The 20,701-nt window shown below is 33.3% G+C and overlaps 1 protein-coding gene across 2 annotated transcripts; it reads right to left on the bottom strand.

Annotated features, from left to right (window-relative positions):
* Positions 1-7,789: 7,789 nt before the first annotated feature.
* LOC117342968 (protein phosphatase 1L-like) lies at positions 7,790-18,223 on the bottom strand. 2 transcript variants are annotated; one of them, XM_033905277.1, is made up of 5 exons: positions 17,828-18,223; positions 14,833-15,021; positions 14,212-14,380; positions 13,312-13,442; positions 7,790-12,794 (listed from the first exon to the last, which is right to left on the bottom strand). In XM_033905277.1, the coding sequence occupies exons 1-5, from the start codon at positions 18,008-18,010 to the stop codon at positions 12,420-12,422; spliced, it is 1,047 nt and encodes a 348-aa protein (XP_033761168.1). In that variant the 5' UTR covers positions 18,011-18,223; the 3' UTR covers positions 7,790-12,419. The 2 variants fall into 2 exon arrangements, with proteins under 2 accessions (XP_033761168.1, XP_033761167.1); XM_033905276.1 differs by lacking the exon at positions 17,828-18,223 and adding an exon at positions 16,346-17,059.
* Between the last annotated feature and the right edge of the window lie 2,478 nt (positions 18,224-20,701).

Genomic DNA, 20,701 nt, shown 5'->3' with positions numbered 1-20,701 from the left:
GTAATCCAGAGCCATCCCGGGTTCGATCCCTAGCGGAGTTATAAAACAATTAATCATGCTCTCTGTTACATTGGCGCCCACACAGGCTCGGACTCTTCAATATCATTGTAACCCCATTGTAAACTCAAAGACTTTTGACTTACTGGGAAAGCATTTTATACATCTGGGTGTGAGGGAAAGCATTTTACACTTTTGACTGTTTGGGAAAACATTTTACACTTTTGAGTGCTTGGAAAAGTATTTTACACTTTTGACTGTCTGGGAAAGCATTTTACACTTTTGACTGTCTGGGAAAGCATTTTACACTTTTGATTCCCTGCATGTGAAAGCATTTGGCACTTTTGACTGTCTGGGTTACAATTTTGACTGTCTGGAAAAGCATTTAACACTTGGCTCTTTGGGCTTATTTGACGTTTTTGACGGTGTGGGAAAGCATTTTACACTTTTGACTGTCTGGGAAAGTATTTTACACTTTTGACTGTGTGGGAAAGCATTTTACACTTTTGAGTGTCCGGGCCACACAGACTAATGTTACAAATACTTTCCCGTTACAACAGCTCTAGGGTTGGCATTTGTTGACACAACACATATAGAGCCTCTACATCAGTACCGCGATCCCGTGGTTCCCCGAGGCTATTAATCAGTTCTAAAATAAGTCTCTACAACCGATTTAAAGTAATTGAGTTAAATACAAAAATCGTTATGCATACATGTACATATCTGCTAAGAAAAGTTTTCAAGAATGTGTTTCAGAAATAAGGGTGACAAACAAACAAACAAACAAACAAACAAACCTTTTGCCATACCTTTGTGGTACTCCGAAAGTTCCATTGTTTTCATTTCCAAACACCACAAATGGTGATATTTGCCTGTTATCACTTGAAACTCCATTTCCTTTAGAGAACTTCTTTCCCACAGAAGAATTAGATGAGAAGCTACATGTCTTGAATGTCATTTGAAAATCAGTGTGTCCAACAAAGCGATCCATGTCTCAATTACGGTAAGGATACGATGAGTTGCTTATTTTTAAGCGACTTCTCAAAAACCAAGAGGTCAAGGGTCAGTAAAGTGTTCAAATGAACGACCTTGACATACTTTCAATTTCAAATGTGTTATATTGTTTTAAAAAAATGCGTTTCTGGTTATTTTTTTAATAGTTTACTTAAGGATTTCATGGTTTTAATCTTTGGTGAAATAATATACACGTATTCTTTCTTTTCCCACATTTCGAAATCGTCAACGGATTTTAGCATTTTTTCGCTTGCTTTGCGTTATCATTCTCAGAATATTTCGGTAATTTAAACAGAGTTCATTTCCTGACGGCGTTTGAGGACCTTCCGTTGTGTATGAATATATTTGGACCTTTCTATTTCTGAAGCTCTACGTGCTAAATAATTTTCACTATCAATTAATTCAGTTTAAAGACGCAAACTGTTTCATTGTTTTGCCTCCGTATGTAGCGAATCCCCATCCAAGCGCCATACCTGTATGTTAGTAGAATCGTTAGCTCCAGTGGAATAGCCTTATCGTAATATTGTCTTACTGCCATACCCGGAGGGACTTGGTACGAATTTCTTAGCCATGATCCGTATGTATCATCATAGGCAAATTGATATATATATGAGTCCGTTTCAAGAACCATGTGAAAGCAGAAAGTCAAAATTCATGTCAATTTCTACGTTTTGTACTTTGACTGTGTTTTCTGTTTAACACCATTTCCATAAAAGCGAGTGTCATACATGTTTGCGACATATATTTATGGTTGTACTTTGATATTCGTTTTTTGAGTACAACAGGTATAGCAAGGTTTCTCAGCGGATTTGATAGCAAAAGCTGCTGATTTTCCTGGCCAGGCGATTTGGTCTCCATTACGAGATCGTAGGCGTGAGACTTCATATTATCCATTTGTGTTTCCATGTTAACACAGAAAGAGAAAGACGAAAGCAAACTTTTTTATGCAATTTTACTGTGACTAGAAGTAAATAACAAATAATAAAATATATATATGTTATAATTTTATCCATACCATGATTCATCATAAACGGATTAAAATCTCATCTGATATGGATGTACTGATGGACTGCTATATCAAAAGCTTTGAAATAATTCATTCCAACCAAACAATGTCACGCCGAGCTTTAAATGCAACATTCCTAGTCAGGTGTGTCGATACAGTGAATTACTTAGCCAGGCGTGTCGATACACTGAATTACTTAGTCAGGCGTGACGATACAATGAATTACTTAGCCAGGCGTGTCGATAAACTGAATTTACTTAGCAAGGCGTGTCGATAAACTGAATTTACTTAGCAAGGCATGTCGATACACTGAATTACTTAGTCAGGCGTGTCGATACACTGAATTTACTTAGCCAGGCGTGTCGATACACTGAATTACTTAGCCAGGCGTGTCGATACAATGAATTACTTAGTCAGGCGTGACGATACACTGAATTACTTAGCCAGGCGTGTCGATACACTGAATTACTTAGCCAGGCGTGTCGATACACTGAATTACTTAGCCAGGCGTGTCGATAAACTTGTAGAAAGTCCCTGTGACCTGTGACCTTTTCAGCCAGTTACTGGCTATCTATATGTTCTGGCCTTGACACCAGACTTGATAATTCTGACAGCTAGATGCCTGGTACACCAGGCTGTCAGAATGCCAAAGTCTGTAATCAGGGCCAGAGGAGACTCGGGATAAATATATATATATATAGTGTTCCTTTTATCATCGACCTACTCTGAACGTCAGCCCAACAGTTCATTGTTACACACCATACTGAAATGTTTACATGTAATGCCAGTATCAAGAAAACATTGTTTATAGAATTCCTTCTTTGCCAATTTGAGTAAAAAAAAAGTTTTGACCATTAATACACCAATCAATGTCTTTTTGTAAAAATGAAAAAAAAAGGATTTCGTTTTGACCATTAAAAAAACCACCAATAAATGTCTTGCATATAAAAAGAAAAAAGAAAAAAAAAAGATATTGTTTTGAACATCAATACACCAATAAATGTCTTTTGGTCAATATTAGATTTTCATAAGATCAAAATAATTCGACATCAATGAAATTCACAATGTTTTTCTGAAACACTTCAGAAAAAGTATAATACAATATATCTACTGGTATCTTAAAGCATTCACATGCAACGCTCGTAAAATCACGCACACGTATAAGGTCATTCCGATCATTGAGAGCAGTTCTAACTAGTGTAAATGTAGTAGTGTAGGTCTTATATCTTATCAAAAAACTTATACACACTTCGGGACGACTTCCATCATCTCATATGTCATGGGTTTTTCTCTCTAAAACACACATCTTAAAGTGTCGCATCTACTTTAACAATTGTGGTATTATTTTCAAAAGTATATGCATTATTTGGATGAATAAGAAATGTGCTATACACAGTGGACGTATTCACATCATCAGACAGAAATTATGGGATTCATTTGAGCTAAAATTGTAAAATTATCGTGAAATATCAAAAAAAAAATTCCTGACTGGAAAAATTCAACATATGATGAAAATATTTACATTCGTTTTATTTAACATATATTATGACCTCTTATCAGATTACATGTAAAGTATTAAGTTTATAACCAGCAGAGAAGAGTTTCCTTCATATGAAACCAAGTGGAGAATTTATTTATAATAATCATATATCTTGTTAATTGATCTGTTGCTAGTATCTGAAATAATTTCATAATGAAATATCAAACCCTAATTAATATGCTTTAATGTGATCTAATAAGAAATTTATCATATAATAAGTCTGCTATCCAGTGAATTTGCCAATGTATATATTTTTTCAAATGCCACTAGTGTAATATACCCTGAAACGTTTTTCATTGATGGCGCCGATCAGAAAACGAGTGTTACTAATAGAGACAAGGACGTGACGTCATGAATTGAAAATGAGGCAACAAAATGGCTGCCTCTATTTAACGTTATCCTACACATTTTGACTTTAATTATTTATTTTGAAATGATTGCTAAACAAATTATATCATCTTATTATGTATTAATCATGCTTGTTGGTCTGGATTGAAGCATGCAAAGGGTTTTAGTGTTGGAGGAAAGCTTCCTGGAGAAAGTTCACATTTTTTTTTAAAGATTGTTTATGATGAAAACATTGTTGAACAAGTTGACAAATTCTACAATAATGTGATATCAAGTTATTGAATACAATGAAAATTAAAAAAAAATCTCATAGTACATGTACATACAGTCTATAACGAAAAACACTTCAAGTTAAATACAACATTGGAAAAATATGAACCATAAACAAAGATTTTTTACATTGAGTTTTAGATAAGACAGAGTAATTTTCACAGTACCATATGAGCCAGCCAATTAAAGCATGGCCACATCAAATTTCTAATTCTAAACCATGAAATTCAACACAACCAAGCTTTTTGTTTACCAGGTATTCACAAAATTGTGAAAACAATACAAAGTGCAACACAACACTTAAATTGTAAAATGTGTCTATTGTATAGTGTATCAAATTGTATTTATGTGTATTGCATTACATAGTTTGTATTGTATTGTAGAGTGAGTATTGTGCTTATGTACATGTACCCCAATACAGTGTACCCATATTCAGGGGGTTTTCTTGGACTTTTTGGAGCCAATAATGGACCCATGTTCCTTTTTATGTTCCATATTGAAGCCAAATTCCCACAATTTTGAATGTGTTCCCAATTCACCAATTTTCTTCCCAAAATTGGGCAAAAAGGCTCCTTCCTAAACCAGTGAAAAAAAAATATGTTTGATGTAGCATATGTTTCTTGTGCCTCACTTTCAAATACAAGTGTTTAAATATCAGTATTATTTTAACATGTATATATGTGGGAATTACATTTCCTGTCAAATTTTACACGAGATTCTATCAAATTCATTAATTCTAATTTGCCTATGTACTAATTTGTAAATCAATCACAGAAGCAATGAAGATTTTATATCACTTCCTCAAAACTAAGAATTTGAAAAAAAAAATTGAAAATCATGCAATCTGCAGGATATTGAGATGTCTATACTAAAATGCAATTATATTTCATGTATGGTTGGAATAACATTCAATTTGGTACATTTTGAGAAACTGAGCTAAACACAAAACTCTACAAGTCCAGATTCCCATATTTAAAATTACCAGTCACTGGATGATATTTAGTAAGTGAAGAGTGTGTGGTGATGTCCACTATGTGATTTAACAATATACCAAGAAAATAGTTTAAAACATCAGTATTATCTGAACATATATGTGTGAGAATTATGTGTCAAATTTAAAACATAAGAATTTTACTGAAGAAGTAAAATATACAGCCCCGAACATAAAGAGTTATACTGATGAGTAGCATATACAGTCTCAGTATTTGTATGTAAATGACAATCACCTTTTCCACAATATACAGTATATATATGTGATAGTGTGTATGTGTATATATGTTCCAATATACACATATACAAAAAGGACTTCAGGCACTTGTAACTGTGTGTATAGGCAAATTTACACACCGTAACAAATTGATGAAATATATTTCCCCATGATGAAAAATTTGCTGTTTTTTTATAAACATGACAACAAGAACAACAATATTTTGTTATAAAATGGCTGTTTTTACAAATGTTCTATTCTCAACAATCTGGTGAAGTGACCAGTTATAAAAAGTACTTAGTATACCTGTAATGTACATTGCCAATAGTCTACATGTTACACAATATCGCTAGCAAGTTCATTAAAATTTTTGAACCAAATTATTTCAAAATTTAGTAAAACTACAACAATATTGAAGTTGATATCACATTTCAACTTTGTAATTTGTGTTAAAGTTTATCAATAGATATCGGGTAACTGAGGAATAAAACTCCTCAAAATGTTGTTTGTTTTCAATATTATTATGTATGTTTCTTCTTTCATAAATATTTCATTAACTGATAGATTTTTTTTCGACAAAGAAAAATATATCAGTGGCATCATTCTTTTAATGTAATTTCAGATAGTTGCAAAAGTTTCTATTTTCTATAATTTATAAAGACTTCTTACACATCAACAAATTAAGAATTAAAATATTGTGGCAATGTTTTTTTTAAAAGCAATTGATAATAGTCTGTGTTACAGTGAATATTCCTCATTTTCTATGGTCTTTCAAATATCCTGGTATGGAGTCACACAATTTTTGGTTAAATAACAAGTATTATAAAGAGAAAGTTTATATAAAATGATATGAGAATCACATATATCTAGCTGTGCTCATACCTTTTAAGTGAAAAGTGAAGCATATATGATTAATGTAAATATTTTTTGAAAATTCTAATACATGTATCTCATGTATCTGTACCTTGTATAAACCTGTTGTTTATTTTGAGAACCATCATGAAGTACATAGTTGGGGTTATTATGAAATCAAATACTAAATGTATGTTTATCATCTGTATAAAATTTTTCTGAATTATTACAATGAGTATACTGTATTTTTGTGTGTTTTTTAAAACTCAAAATATCCAAGATTAATATATTTGCATTTCCTTTATAATTGATACAAATAACATACTTTTTAAATTCAAATATATAAAAAAATTTGTGAAATCAAACATCAAACTTATATTAAGTATCATTTTTGGTGGTTTTATTTAACGTCCTATTAACAGCCAGGGTCATTTAAGGACGTGCCAGGTTTTGGAGGTGGATGAAAGCCGGAGTTCCCGGAGAAAAACCACTGACCATACACTGCCCCATGTGGGTTTTGAACTCACAACCCAGAGGTGATAAAGTATCAGGACACATTAACCACTCAGCCACTGCATCCTCTTTATTAAGTATAAGCTTTCCTTCTCTTTGTGAATTAAAATCATCTAGTTCATGGAAATTACATACAAATAACTTTAAAATCAAATGCATGATGACAAATTAATACAAAACCAGGGACCAGGTGTACCAGGCAGCTGGGTATGGTGTACCATATTTAACCTCAAATAATACCCCTCCCCTAATGTAAAATCATAGCATTAAATTATGGGGAGGGTTTATTTGCATTAAATTATGGGGAGGGTTTATTTGCATTAAATTATGGGGAGGGTTTATTTGCATTAAATTATGGGGAGGGTTTATTTGCATCAATTGTTGGGGAGGGTTTATTTGCGTCAAATTTTGGGGAGGGTTTATTTGCATCAAATGTTTGGGAGGGTTTATTTGCATCAAATTTTAGGGAGGGTTTATTTTCATCAAATTTTGGGGAGGGTTTATTTGCGTCAAATTTTGGGGAGGGTTTATTTGCGTCAAATTTTGGGGAGGGTTTATTTGCATCAAATGTTTGGGAGGGTTTATTTGCATCAAATTTTAGGGAGGGTTTATTTTCATCAAATTTTGGGGAGGGTTTATTTGCATTAAATTTTGGGGTTTATTTTTGAACCACTTACAGCTTATTATTTTAAAATTGATGATACCGCAAAAGGAAATGAAGGGCTTATTTGTTGGCATGGGCTTATTTGTGGATAAATAGGGTAGCTGTATAACATATGTCGTATTTATCAGGTAATTAGCCCATGTCTGGTTTAGCACACCATATCTATTGCAGTTCAGTATAAACATGGTAACTATGTCATCCCATGGTCCCGAGTCAAATTGTGTTATTACAGGATAAATAGGGGACTTCACTGCTTCATAAAGAAATTCTTTTTCTTATGTTTTAAACTGTACAAATGTGTCGCATATTACCATCACAAAAGCCATAAAAAATCTGAAAGTTATCTTTTTCAAAAAATAAACAAAAACTTAAATTATATAGCATTTCTGAAATATTTTTATTTATATATATATTTTTTTAATCATATATTCATAAAATAGGTTTTTACAGCATTAAATTAAGCCAAACCAATACTTATAAATTGATCTAATTAAAATACAGATCATCATTATACACTTTATAACATAGTAGATAATGGTGATCTGTAGTTTAATCAGGTCAATCAAACATGTATCAAACCATTAAACATTTATATATTGCACTTTAAGTATTGCATCTAAATTCATATGAAATATACATCAAATCGGCATGAACTAGTAATAAATCTGATATGCCAATATACAAAAGTCATCTACAACACACAGTATTGAGTACTTTGCATAAAATCACCATTTTGTGATAATTTCACAATCAACAACCGTATACAAGTAAAATGAAACATGTCCAACTTCTGCACAACCACAAATCAATATGTAATATATTTCTATTGTACTTAAATGAACTTTACAAATCGTCATTGCATTTACAGCACTATGAATGCAACAGAACTTGGCATTCAGTGACTATGATATAATTTTTCATGCAACATTGTCATTAAATGTTACAGATTACTGGACGATATAATTTAGGTGCTGTACTTGAATTGACCTTTAAGTTACAGTATAAGGTTACTGCAAAATTTAATTGTTTAAATATAGAATGATGTTTGGATGTGTGATCATTTCTTGTACAAGACCATCTTACAAAAAATAACTATAAATAGCAAATCATTTGCATCTATTTCTGTAAAGTTGGTATAGAAGTATATATATGTAGATATATTTAGATATTATATGATAGACGCCCACGGACTTGCTAAATTGTAACGTTAAACCTAATACACGTATTCAAAAGTGAGAAACTGTATTCTGCCAATCTTTGAAAAACATTTGTTTCTCAAGTTTTAATATAAATGAAACCTTACACCCATTCATTAATTTAAAAGAATCAGATAATTTGGTAAAATCTCAATAATATGACCTCTCGTATTAGATCTTTGATATATACAATCGTAATACAGTTATTTTACAGCGTAATGTTTTCAAAATTATCTTCCTAGCAGTATATACATGGATATACACTGTACATTGGAAAATATACTGTTATATAAAGTCTGAGAGAATTCTATTACGACAAAAAAATTATCAACAGTATTCTACGAGATATAGTTTATAATGAACACAACTGTATATAACTCTGGACGTTACCATGTAGATCCACCAATCCATATAAAGAAAGTTCATAAAATTATCAAAATATGAATAAAATTTCAGCTCTCAAGTTAAATCTAACCTTTACAAACTGAAGGACTTAACATTTTCCATCAAAGAACATGTAAATCAAATCTTCTTTGAGACAGACAAATCCTTATAAAAATATGACGTATATTGACATTATGGCAGCAATGATGTTCCTTTAAAATGTCTAAATATTGGTTCACAGAAACTTTCATGATCATGAATTTAGATTTAATTCAAATAAAAAAAAATAATGATATCTAAAATGGTACATTAAATCCTGTTTAAAAGATTTACAATATACATATCTATATAATATACTACTTATATCACATATCTAAGTAAGTTAAAATTAACAAGGAATGGTAGTCTCTTACTCCTACATGTTATAATCAAATTCCAACAAAACAGGAGTATACACATAATTACAACAATACCACACATCAGCATAACTTCTAACAGTACTAGTACGCAGAAAATGTATGTCTTAAATATACATACATGTTTTTAACAAATCTTCATCCAAGTCAATTATCACTCATCAAAACTCATGCATAGATAGTTTTCAATAGACAGGATTCAGAATACCAAACTTCATTAAGTGAAAATGAAATTATTGCCGATATTTTCGTAGTTATTGAACTTAAATTGGTATACCTTCTAGAATTCATAATAGCAACTGCTTCATAGAATGTATACAAACTTGTCATATGTATATACATATTTACAGAAAAAAAAAAATCAATAATCATAATGATAAATCTAAATATCAAATGAATTATGTTAATGATATAATTAGTCTTGCTACAGTGGCGCCATATAGAAAGATTTTTCAGTTTTTTTTTTACACAACCAGTAAAATTGAAAACAGTTAAACATATAATTAATAGAGTTTAAGGAGATTTGAATAGCAGATATTTGATAACTATATGCAGAGATGTTAACAGATATCTACACTTTTTGAAGTTGATCATGGTTTAAGTAAAGCTGTGTGACAGTTATGGTAAATAAAACAAAATGTCAATAATGGCATACATTTGTGAACAGCATGTAACGTATTAACAATAATATAACAAATAAGCACAAATAAAGATGATGGCAAAATAATCAGTAATAATTTATCTCAATGGATTATACCTCCTAATTATATTTCATATTAGCCTGAGCTTCCTCTGGCCCTGACACCGAACTTCAAGACATTCTCAGATAGATAGCAACACCAGATTTGTGACATTCTCCCAGAAAATGAAGATAGATCTATATATACACCAGATTTGTGACATTCTCACAGATACTGAAGATAGATCTATATCAACACCAGATTTGTGAAATTCTCACAGATACTGAAGATAGATCTATACCAACACTAGAATTTGACATTCTCACAGATACTGAAGATAGATCTATATCAACACTAGAATTTGACATTCTCACAGATACTGAAGATAGATCTATATCAACACTAGAATTTGACATTCTCACAGATACTGAAGATAGATCTATATCAACACTAGAATTTGACATTCTCACAGATACTGAAGATAGATCTATATCAACACTAGAATTTGACATTCTCACAGATACTGAAGATAGATCTATATCAACACCAGATTTGTGACATTCTCACAGATACTGAAGATAGATCTATATCAACACTAGAATTTGACATTCTCACAGATACTGAAGATAGATCTATATCAACACTAGAATTTGACATTCTCACAGATACTGAAGATAGATCTATATCAACACTAGAATTTGACATTCTCACAGATACTGAAGATAGATCTATATCAACACTAGAATTTGACATTCTCACAGATACTGAAGATAGATCTATATCAACACTAGAATTTGACATCCTCAAAGATACTGAAGATAGATCTATATCAACACTAGAATTTGACATTCTCACAGATACTGAAGATAGATCTATATCAACACTAGAATTTGACATTCTCACAGATACTGAAGATAGATCTATATCAACACTAGAATTTGACATTCTCACAGATACTGAAGATAGATCTATATCAACACTAGAATTTGACATTCTCACAGATACTGAAGATAGATCTATATCAACACTAGAATTTGACATTCTCACAGATACTGAAGATAGATCTATATCAACACTAGAATTTGACATTCTCACAGATACTGAAGATAGATCTATACCAACACTAGAATTTGACATTCTCACAGATACTGAAGATAGATCTACATTTACATCAGACTTTGAAATTCTCACAGAGAGATATCTGATGTAGAATATCTATCTCTCAGAATGTCCAAGCCTGGTGCCAGGGTCAGAGGAAACTTGGGTTTATTTGATATATGACCTTACACTTACAAAAATGATATTGTGTATAAATCTGATAAAACATTTTCATCAACTGTCAGTGATAATGAAATAAACTTTGATTTCGCCGGTACAGTTAACATACACAAATTAATCAGTTGTTTTAGGTTTTCACGGAACATTCAGGTGTAAATATGTTTTAATGCCCTTTTCATACTGTTAGCAGTCTTGTTGCGTGACAGCAAAAAAGAAATGAATATCATTTTTTACCATTCTGGCAATAAGCCTATAACTTGTAATAACCCTGTCCCTTACTGTTTTAGTTCAGCTGAAATAACAAATACATTTACTTTGCCCTGTGATAAGCCCCTCCATCTATAATCTGAGTTGAATATTATGTGTGTCCCCCTTGGCTTATTGCAGGATGAGTAAAGTAGCAGAACATCCTCTAAAAAGCATACCGGCCCATCTGCGTAGAATTTTGAGACTTGGTATAATACAAAAATATTAATTTGAGCATGCACAACCTTAATATTCACAACAGCATAAACAGCACAGGGTTATCTACCTTTACTTTGTGTGTAGTCCCTCGAAGTGAAAAACTCTAAAAATAATACGGGCCACAGACTATTGGTTTTCACATAGATTTATGACAAGTAAGGAGTTTCTAAAATCTGATTCATACTCAAATCAGTAAAATATTGACAATCTTGCATTCACTTTCACTTTCTAAACTAAGTCATTAAAAATGTCCAGGGTTTTAAAACGCATCAAGGTTCTGGATAAGGTTGGGAATTTGTTTAATAATCTATAGAATAAAAAAACATGAAATCATCATTATAATTAACAGAATATTTGTCATCATAATTTCATTTTATTTGTTTCTATACATATTTCATAATATCTCTTGTCTTAAAAATATGAAATCTAAGCACTCTTGGGAAAAAAATGACTTTGACATTTTCAAAATCATAAAAAAACAACTTTTTACATATGTACACAGCTTACAAGATCAGATCATGATCTTCATCATTTGAACACATACAAAGACTCAAGTTCATATATTTTCAAAAATTGTTTTGGACATTTACTACCTCAACAGATCTGAATTTGTATCAAATTTAACAACCATCACAGATATATTGTCTAGTGAACCACGGTAATAGGCCTGTAGCACTAGACTCTTGGCACCAAAGTGAGGCTCATGCAGCCTCTCTTTGATGTAATCCACAGCTTCCTGGTTACCAAACACATCCCACAATCCATCTGTTGCTAAGATGATAAACTGAGGTTGTATTTCCTTGCAGTCAAAGCTAAGGATGTCTGGTTCGGCAATGAGAAGGTTCTTGTCTTTGAGGGGGTAGTCACCAAGTGCTCGTGATGTGGCTAAAACACCGGCTACTCTCCACACACCGTTAAAACTCACAAAACCTCCAGCTTCTTTTATTCTCCTCTTCTCCTTTACCTGAAATTTCATGTTCATACATTTCATTACCAGAATAAACTATATGGATTTAATATCATGGCTGTTCCAAAATTATCCCTTTGGGAGGGTGGAAGGAATGTTTCAGTTACCTTACCACCCATCAAATTTTACAGTAAATCTAGTCTAAGAAATTCTAGAAAATTGAGCTTTACCCCAATACCCGTCAAATTATGATAAAAGTGCCACCATCCCCTCCTACACAGATAATTCTCGAATAGTCATTAGCTTACCGGTATTTCTATTAGTTTTATGGAAAATCTTCAGGATGTATATTCAGTACCAATAACATTTAATGTATAATCCTATAAAGTAAACTATGGTACATTTGTACTTAAAATTCTGATTTTCAATCAAATTCACTCCGAAATAAGGAAAAACATTATGTACAGTAGTCACTAGCTTACAAAATTAACACTTCATTTATTTTTAAATTCGTACCACAGTGCAGTTTATTTGAATATCTGCCATTCTTCAGGAATACTTAAGATATACCCACCGAGTGAGGTTTGTGGTCATAAGACAGTGGTATGCTCCTGCCCTCCTTGTCACAAAGAACACCTCGTGAATCTCCAATGTTTGCCACGGTAAGTTTACCATCTTTCACGAGGGCTACCAAAGCTGTAGAACCTGCAACAATTATAACAGATCTTTAATGGCTATTCAACAAAGAGGAATTGTTATACTGTAACTCACCTATGTACAAATAATTACACATCTAACCTGTAATAAGCCCAGGGGGCGGGGTGTACATAAAATCTTGCTGAAAAGTAGGGAGTTTATTCCTGGAAAATGAAATAGCATTTGCAGTATTTGTTTGTTTGCTTGCTGGGTTTATCGTTAATAACCAGGGTCATTTTTAGGTGAGGTCTCATTGTTGTAGTTGGTGACTACCTCACTGAACAACATGCGGGAGGCCTGTCGCATGCCATCCAGAGCAATATAGGTAAAGTGACTTGCCCATGGACATAACAGCAGACTGGCTTTCCGAGCTTCCAAAGAAACACAAACCAACACGGGTAGGGAGCGTCAAACTTTGCACCTTGGATCATCACCTGAGGCCAGCACTCTAACTGACTGAGCTATCATGGCCCCTGCATTTGTGGTACATGTTTAAACATTTTACTAAATTCAAAACTGCAATATACATGTTTCGTCTTATTACCAGGCTGGCATGGGTTAGTACTAGATATTTTGAATACTTTTCTTCAAAGATCCATCCCAACTATTGGTCAGTCAGAAGTGGAATCTTTAACCAAGTAGTTGATCATTTATTTTACTGCCAAAGAAGTTAGATTAATCTATAGTAAAATAACTATGGGCAGATAACAACAGCTTATTTTTAAATGTTGGTATTTATAACCGAGTACAGTATATGGGGGATTGGGTAAGTGTGTACCTGAGATGTCCATGTTTGATCGTGCAATGTCTAAAAGCTGGTTGTCCACATTTAGCATCTCCTGTGTTAGCATTGACGTGAAATTCTCTGTCTGTTCATCAAGGGATGCCTTCAGCAGCCGAATCATTATACTTTTAAACAAAGTCTTCTCTGCAAAGTCAGCCGCAAACTGGGAAAGAAAAAACTGATTTAACATCTTAAACAATATTTAAATAATTTCAACTATTTTGAGGAATTCATATATATATACAGATTCTCAGAATTCCAACATACTGTAACTTATGGCTTTATCAAATCAAATATGAGAGCAAGACTGTATTTAATGTACACATACTTTTCAGTTGTCATCAGATATTGCATGGTTCTGTATATAAGTTCTTAACTTTTTTGGTTTCATCAGGATATTTGAAAATTTGGGTGACACTTACTTATATATATATATATATCAATTTATCACAGGACAATCCAGAACAGATTACCATCATTCCAAGCAGTGGCATTAAATTAAAGTATATAACCTCTACTATTATTTTTGTTAATTTTCCAAAAAGTTGTATTCTGTAAGTATATTCAGCTTCATCATCAATTTACATCAATTTCCATGGTTACTGATATACTCACCTCTCCTCCATGTCCATCAAACACTCCATAGATCGATGTGCCTGTGTGCTCTAGACGACTGACAATGTTGAACCTGTCTTCCATGTGTGGGCGTCGCCCCTGGATAGCATATACAGCAGCATTTGGTTTCCTCAAATCCCACGAGGCCTTTTTCTCTTCAGTCTCCGGAAAGCTAAGGGAAGCTGGAATCTGTAAGTAACCAAAAACAACAGTGATAAGTGGCCTGTTGATGTCTCTGAGTAAGATTGATGTAGTTCACTTGACCAGGAGTTGTCCCTTAGGTGATGGACGACATTGTAGAAACAAGAGGTCTAGCCTACACTTGGTTAAGCTTCTATATGGATACATATACTGTGACTGCTGACAAGTGAAACACTATATATATAGCTACTACTTGCTATATATTTAGTATACTATTGTTTGTGTTATGTTCAAATATGTTGCATCTTGCCATGCACTGACGACATAGATTTATTTTGGAATTCTGTGACATTGCTTTGGATGGTGGTTTTTGAGGATAAGTTCTGATTGTCTTTCGGGGTACAACCGTACATGTATAGGAAATATGAGTTACATAAATTATCTAAGAGTTTGATTTATTCTGTGATTACTCAGCATATAGACCCTGCTACATTAAACCAACTGGTCACAGGGACATGTATATATTAGTCTTATATTATAAAATTAGCTAGAAATACTTCATGAAGCTGGAAGGAATCCTCCTTCAGCAAGTGTGCCTATACTCCTATACGTATATGAGGTCTTATTCCACCTGATTATATTGGTGGATATTGTTACAGGACAGCCTGTCAAAAGTTTCCTGTCGTGTAAACCTCTAATATTATTGGAGTAGTGTGCCTATTGATAGTCCTGTGAGGAATGAGTGTCCTGTGAGGGTTTTTACATGCCTCACAATTTGTTAAGTGATATTTTTTCTGACTCGTACAGATAAACATCGAACCTATTAATATGCAAAATTTGACTTTGATTGGACGAGTGCATATTATGCAAATGAACAGACAAAGTCATGATACAATACACATGCAAGTGTCCTGTGAGGTTTTCGCAAGACCTGCAATTCATTAAATGATATTTTAAAATTACTTTTTCGGTATCATACAGATAAATACCGAACCTATTAACATGCAAAATTTGACCTTGAATCTTACGAATGCATATAATAATTATTAATATGCAAAAAAAAATGACTAGGCCTACAGTACACTACAGCTTAGATATAACAAATTCATTTTAGATGGCATTATAGATGCATATTTATCTAACGACAGATTGGTCCGCAGCTGACGGCTGGTTATCTTGGATACAATCACTGTACTGCAGTACATATTGACTGATTGATATATATCATGAGAGAAATCTCGCGAGACCGACGAACTCCCGGCGGAGTGCACCGGGAGCGATGTCGTATCATGCCAGTGTTTTCATCTGAAATTAGTCATATAAATGCACTACTGCTTGTTGTTTCTATAAAGTTTCCGATGCACATGCATACCTTATTGTATGTGTTATTCGGTCCATTCAATCGAAGTTGCATTTTCAGTTTTGCTCTTTGAAAATATCGCCATATTGGCTTGACGTGGAACAGTGAATTGTAGACGATCACAAATAAAACAAAGAAGATCAGAGCTTCCTGGCAGAACAAATACCGACGCAGGAAGCGGCTGCATGCTGCTATCACCGTCATGTTGCCATCGTGGAATGATAAACAAAGGAAAATCGGGACGAGGAAAACCGGGTAGGGTTGACAACTAACAGGAAATACACGACACAGGATCCATGTTGACTAAGGGATTGTGGGTAGTCAAGTAATAACGGAACATACTAAAGACCAGAAAACATACGTCTATGGACCGAAATGCAGCAGATATTTTTGAGTTCCAACATTTTTTGCTCTGTTAAATATCAATATTGGCCAACATACAGCGTAAAATAAAACAAAAACAAACAAAATCGGAATATTTGGATCCATTAAACACAGCCGGGATTGTTGTCTAGACTTGACCGGAACACTATAATACATTTTTAAAAAACTTTTGCAGGAGTGAGTTGGTATATGTTTTGCTGTAAAGTATTTTTTAATGATTTATATTGTGCCGTGTACGCATGTCGATTGCACCTGTATATACGCAAGTCACCGACATTTGTTGATAGGTTGAAACTTTTTCTCTTTGTTTTAACTTTTGAAATGCATACCGTAGTAAATATTGAAAACCATGTCACGTCCTTTCTTTTAAAATCACTTTTTGTTTATCGTTTCCTAATTATTATTGTTTGTCAATATTTTTAGATACGCACACATCATGTAGATTTTATTGGTCATAAAATCTTGAAAAACTCCGAGAACGTGGTATTATAATACATCTATTGAAGACATTAAAAAAATGTCTTTGTATTTCAAACTTTATATTGATTAAATCCAGAATATAACAATTAATGTAAATGACATTTGGTTTGAAGAAGTGTCATATATAGCAGTCATAACGGAATTAAACGAGTTGATTTGTTGCGATTCATATTTCTGCTTCAGGATTGTCATGAAATGCCTAAGAAGGTAATGTATGTTATCCTTGGTAGTTATAACATGATATATGACATTTTTATTCTGTATATCATCATGCAATATATTGGTGTAAATGATAAAAATTGCTTCATGATATCATTCCCTGCACTTCCATTCTGACTTTTCTTTCACTCAACCAGGGACGTACATACATGTACATATGTCCCTTAGGTCTAACTCAACTGATGTTTACGTATGTGTCTATTGCAGTCACCAGAGACGTATCTGCTGTCACTGGGCATTACTGAAATAAATTGTGGAGGAGAGGGATTCTATAAGTTGCCCTAACGTGTGCCCAATCCTTTGCCTGTTTTAAAGTAGCAATAAAATATGTTTAAACTAAACACCTTAAAAAATCAAGTTTATGCTAACTCGAAAATTCAAGAAATGGGTCAATATTAATGTAAAACTTACCCCACGAGGACTTGATACCCTAAACAGAACTCGCCCATCAGCTTTGTGAGTACTTGGTAACAATGGAATCGACCTCGGTGATCTTGTGGACAGTCGACGAAATATTAGAGGCTCTCGTATGCAAGTGGACGTTCTGCCGCCAAACGATGCCCGTCTCGGGATGTGTCTCTCAAATGACATCATTTTTTGCAGTGTTGTAAAAAGCACTCCAATAAGTTGTGTTCACGTACGTATGTAGAGTATATATCGATATATATATATGTATGTGTGTTATAACGGAAGGAACAGTCTCTACCCATCTGACAAAAAATCCAAACTTCACGTGATATAAGCCCCTAACCCGTAGGCGTAAGACAAACAGCTCACTCAAAGGACAGAAGTAGCTCTCCGGGGACAGGCAAATTGCGACACAAACTACACAATCCGGTTACCGATTAGTAAGAAGGTGTCAAAACCTCAGGTAAGAGGACCTTATCTCACGTGCGACTCGCTAATTACCTTTTGTGTCACTCATTAGCAGTACAGGTGTCGCCCTGACAGGTAGGGTACCTACTCAATGGGTTCTGAACATTCATTGCCCATCCGGCCTTCCGTTACACTAGTAAAGAATGGGAAAGCATATAGTTACACTAATCATAATAAATATAATAAGTTACCAAGCGAATTAATTTCATTGATGAAACACGTGCTCATAATGCAGATACTTACCAAACCGTATGTACTTATTTGGCCGTATTTATGTAAATCTGATTAGGGGCGTATCTATATACATCCATGATTTAAAACTGTTATCATTTTTTTATCTTTCAAATATTGTCACTTATTTTTGACAGATTCAAATGTTTTAACATTTCAAGTGAGTTTAATTTTTTAAACTTGGGTATTTTTATTTTACAACTTCTTTGTCGATACATATACTTCCTCGGTAAATTACTCATATTTTTATTCTAATAATTTGATAGTATATCCCCAGAAGGGTAAATTAGACAAGTTTAAAAAAAATGATATTTCTATATTTTACGGGTCGTGGATACCATTTTGTTACACATGTACATATTGGGAATTGTGCCAAGTCCCAAGAATCATGGAGCTTTGATTTGCTGTTGTTGTTGTTGTTGTTGTTGTTGTTGTTGTTCTTCTTCTTCTTCTTCTTCTTCTTCTTCTTCTTCTTCTTCTTCTTCTTCACATGTAGTTATAGTCTGTTCATCTTTTTAAGGAATTGCAACAGCATGTCACGTGATCGTTCGGATCATGTCAGTTTTCAACACGATGAAAATGTGTATTATTGTAAATAAGAAAGTATTTTTATTTTGTTGCTAATTTCTTTTAATGCGACTTACTTTACAAATGTGGGATCAACGCCTATGGAGATTTAGCATTAGCGCAGCCCTACTTCAATCTCTAAGTTTTTTAATCGTCTGTTGATGCACGGAAATAACCCTTAACCACGTTATTACTACTGATGGTCGTAGTGGGCCTCCTTGTATAATACCAAGTAAAGTGAAGGGGTACCCTAACAACAATGGTTAATTATTTTCACAGGCTGAATTATAGATATAAAAATCAATTATAACAGTTTACAATGTATAGATTACTGTTATTTCGATACCAAATATGTCATATTGACATACATGAAGTTAGTTAAGTGATGCATTTATCAAAAAGAAAATGCAAAATTTTCATAAAATCTAAAATGTATCCAAAATTGACAACTTGAATTAGTATAGTTGTAACCACAGCTGTATATTTATTACTTCTTTTAAAAAATATCCATTTATATATACTTTCAAATCTGGTAAATCACTTTTTTAGCATGTCAAACATGTCCAATGCACAATTTCCCACAATCATGATGATTTTAATATCATTGATTTTTTATTTCAAACACCGATTTATTTTCTATTTTTGTTCTATGCCTTACAGCTGCATTATCTTATACACGATTTCAAGTTATATGCGCATTGATGCGACAGTAATAACTCGCAAATTCTGCAGAAGTAATGTATCCTTTAGAATGAAAGAAATTGAAGTGGGGGCCAAATGTTGACCCCACATTGCTATTAATTAAAGCAAAGATTATACATGAGGCAATCCAGGGAGATTACCATGTTACCAGGGATGTAATTAGGTGAATTAGGTAATCAGGGCAACAGATACATGTGTGTGTAAGAGAATTCATATTATGCACATGCGTATGTTACGTGATTACCGTAGAGGTACTTGTGTCTATGGGGACAGTGCATGATGAATCTAAAATGTACATTCTGGGTATGCGTAATTGTTATTACGATCTCGCGTATATTTAGGGATTGATATTTTTTACATGGGTGAACGAACGTGAATGATATGTATGGGTGCGCGCGTGCTTTAGACCACAGGCGCTGGCATAGAAAATGTGAATTAAAAAAATGATATGGCAGTGGTAATGTGTTCTCATTTTCTATGCAAGCGCCTGTGCTTTAGACTGTCAGAGATGACGCGAAGTTGGAAGTGATAACATTGAAGGTTATCAGGCTTTAGGTTATCATGCTTAAGTTACGGGATATCGCTCTCCAAATTATATATTTTTGTTGTATGTTTAGAATCCTTGGAATAGTTTTGTTTTTGTTTATAAGAGTTAGCTCCCCTCCTCTGTTCATATAAATAGATAAAAATAAATTAACAGAACCCTATTATAGAGCTCTGTGGTATAGGTAGCATTGGAATATATATTATACATATATACAAGTAATTCAATTACATGTAACATGGGTAACGGAACTTAGGTTGGATAATTTTAATTAACTTATACGCTGATGTTAACACTCCAGATTACGAACTGGATTGGTAAGTAATTGAGGTAATAAGACAGAGCCCTCCCAACATAAATGTCCA

The sequence above is a fragment of the Pecten maximus genome, chromosome 14 (assembly GCF_902652985.1).
Source record: "Pecten maximus chromosome 14, xPecMax1.1, whole genome shotgun sequence".
Lineage (NCBI taxonomy): Eukaryota > Metazoa > Mollusca > Bivalvia > Pectinida > Pectinidae > Pecten > Pecten maximus.
Note: the sequence above shows the minus strand (reverse complement) of the source record. Positions and strands in the feature narration are given on the sequence as shown.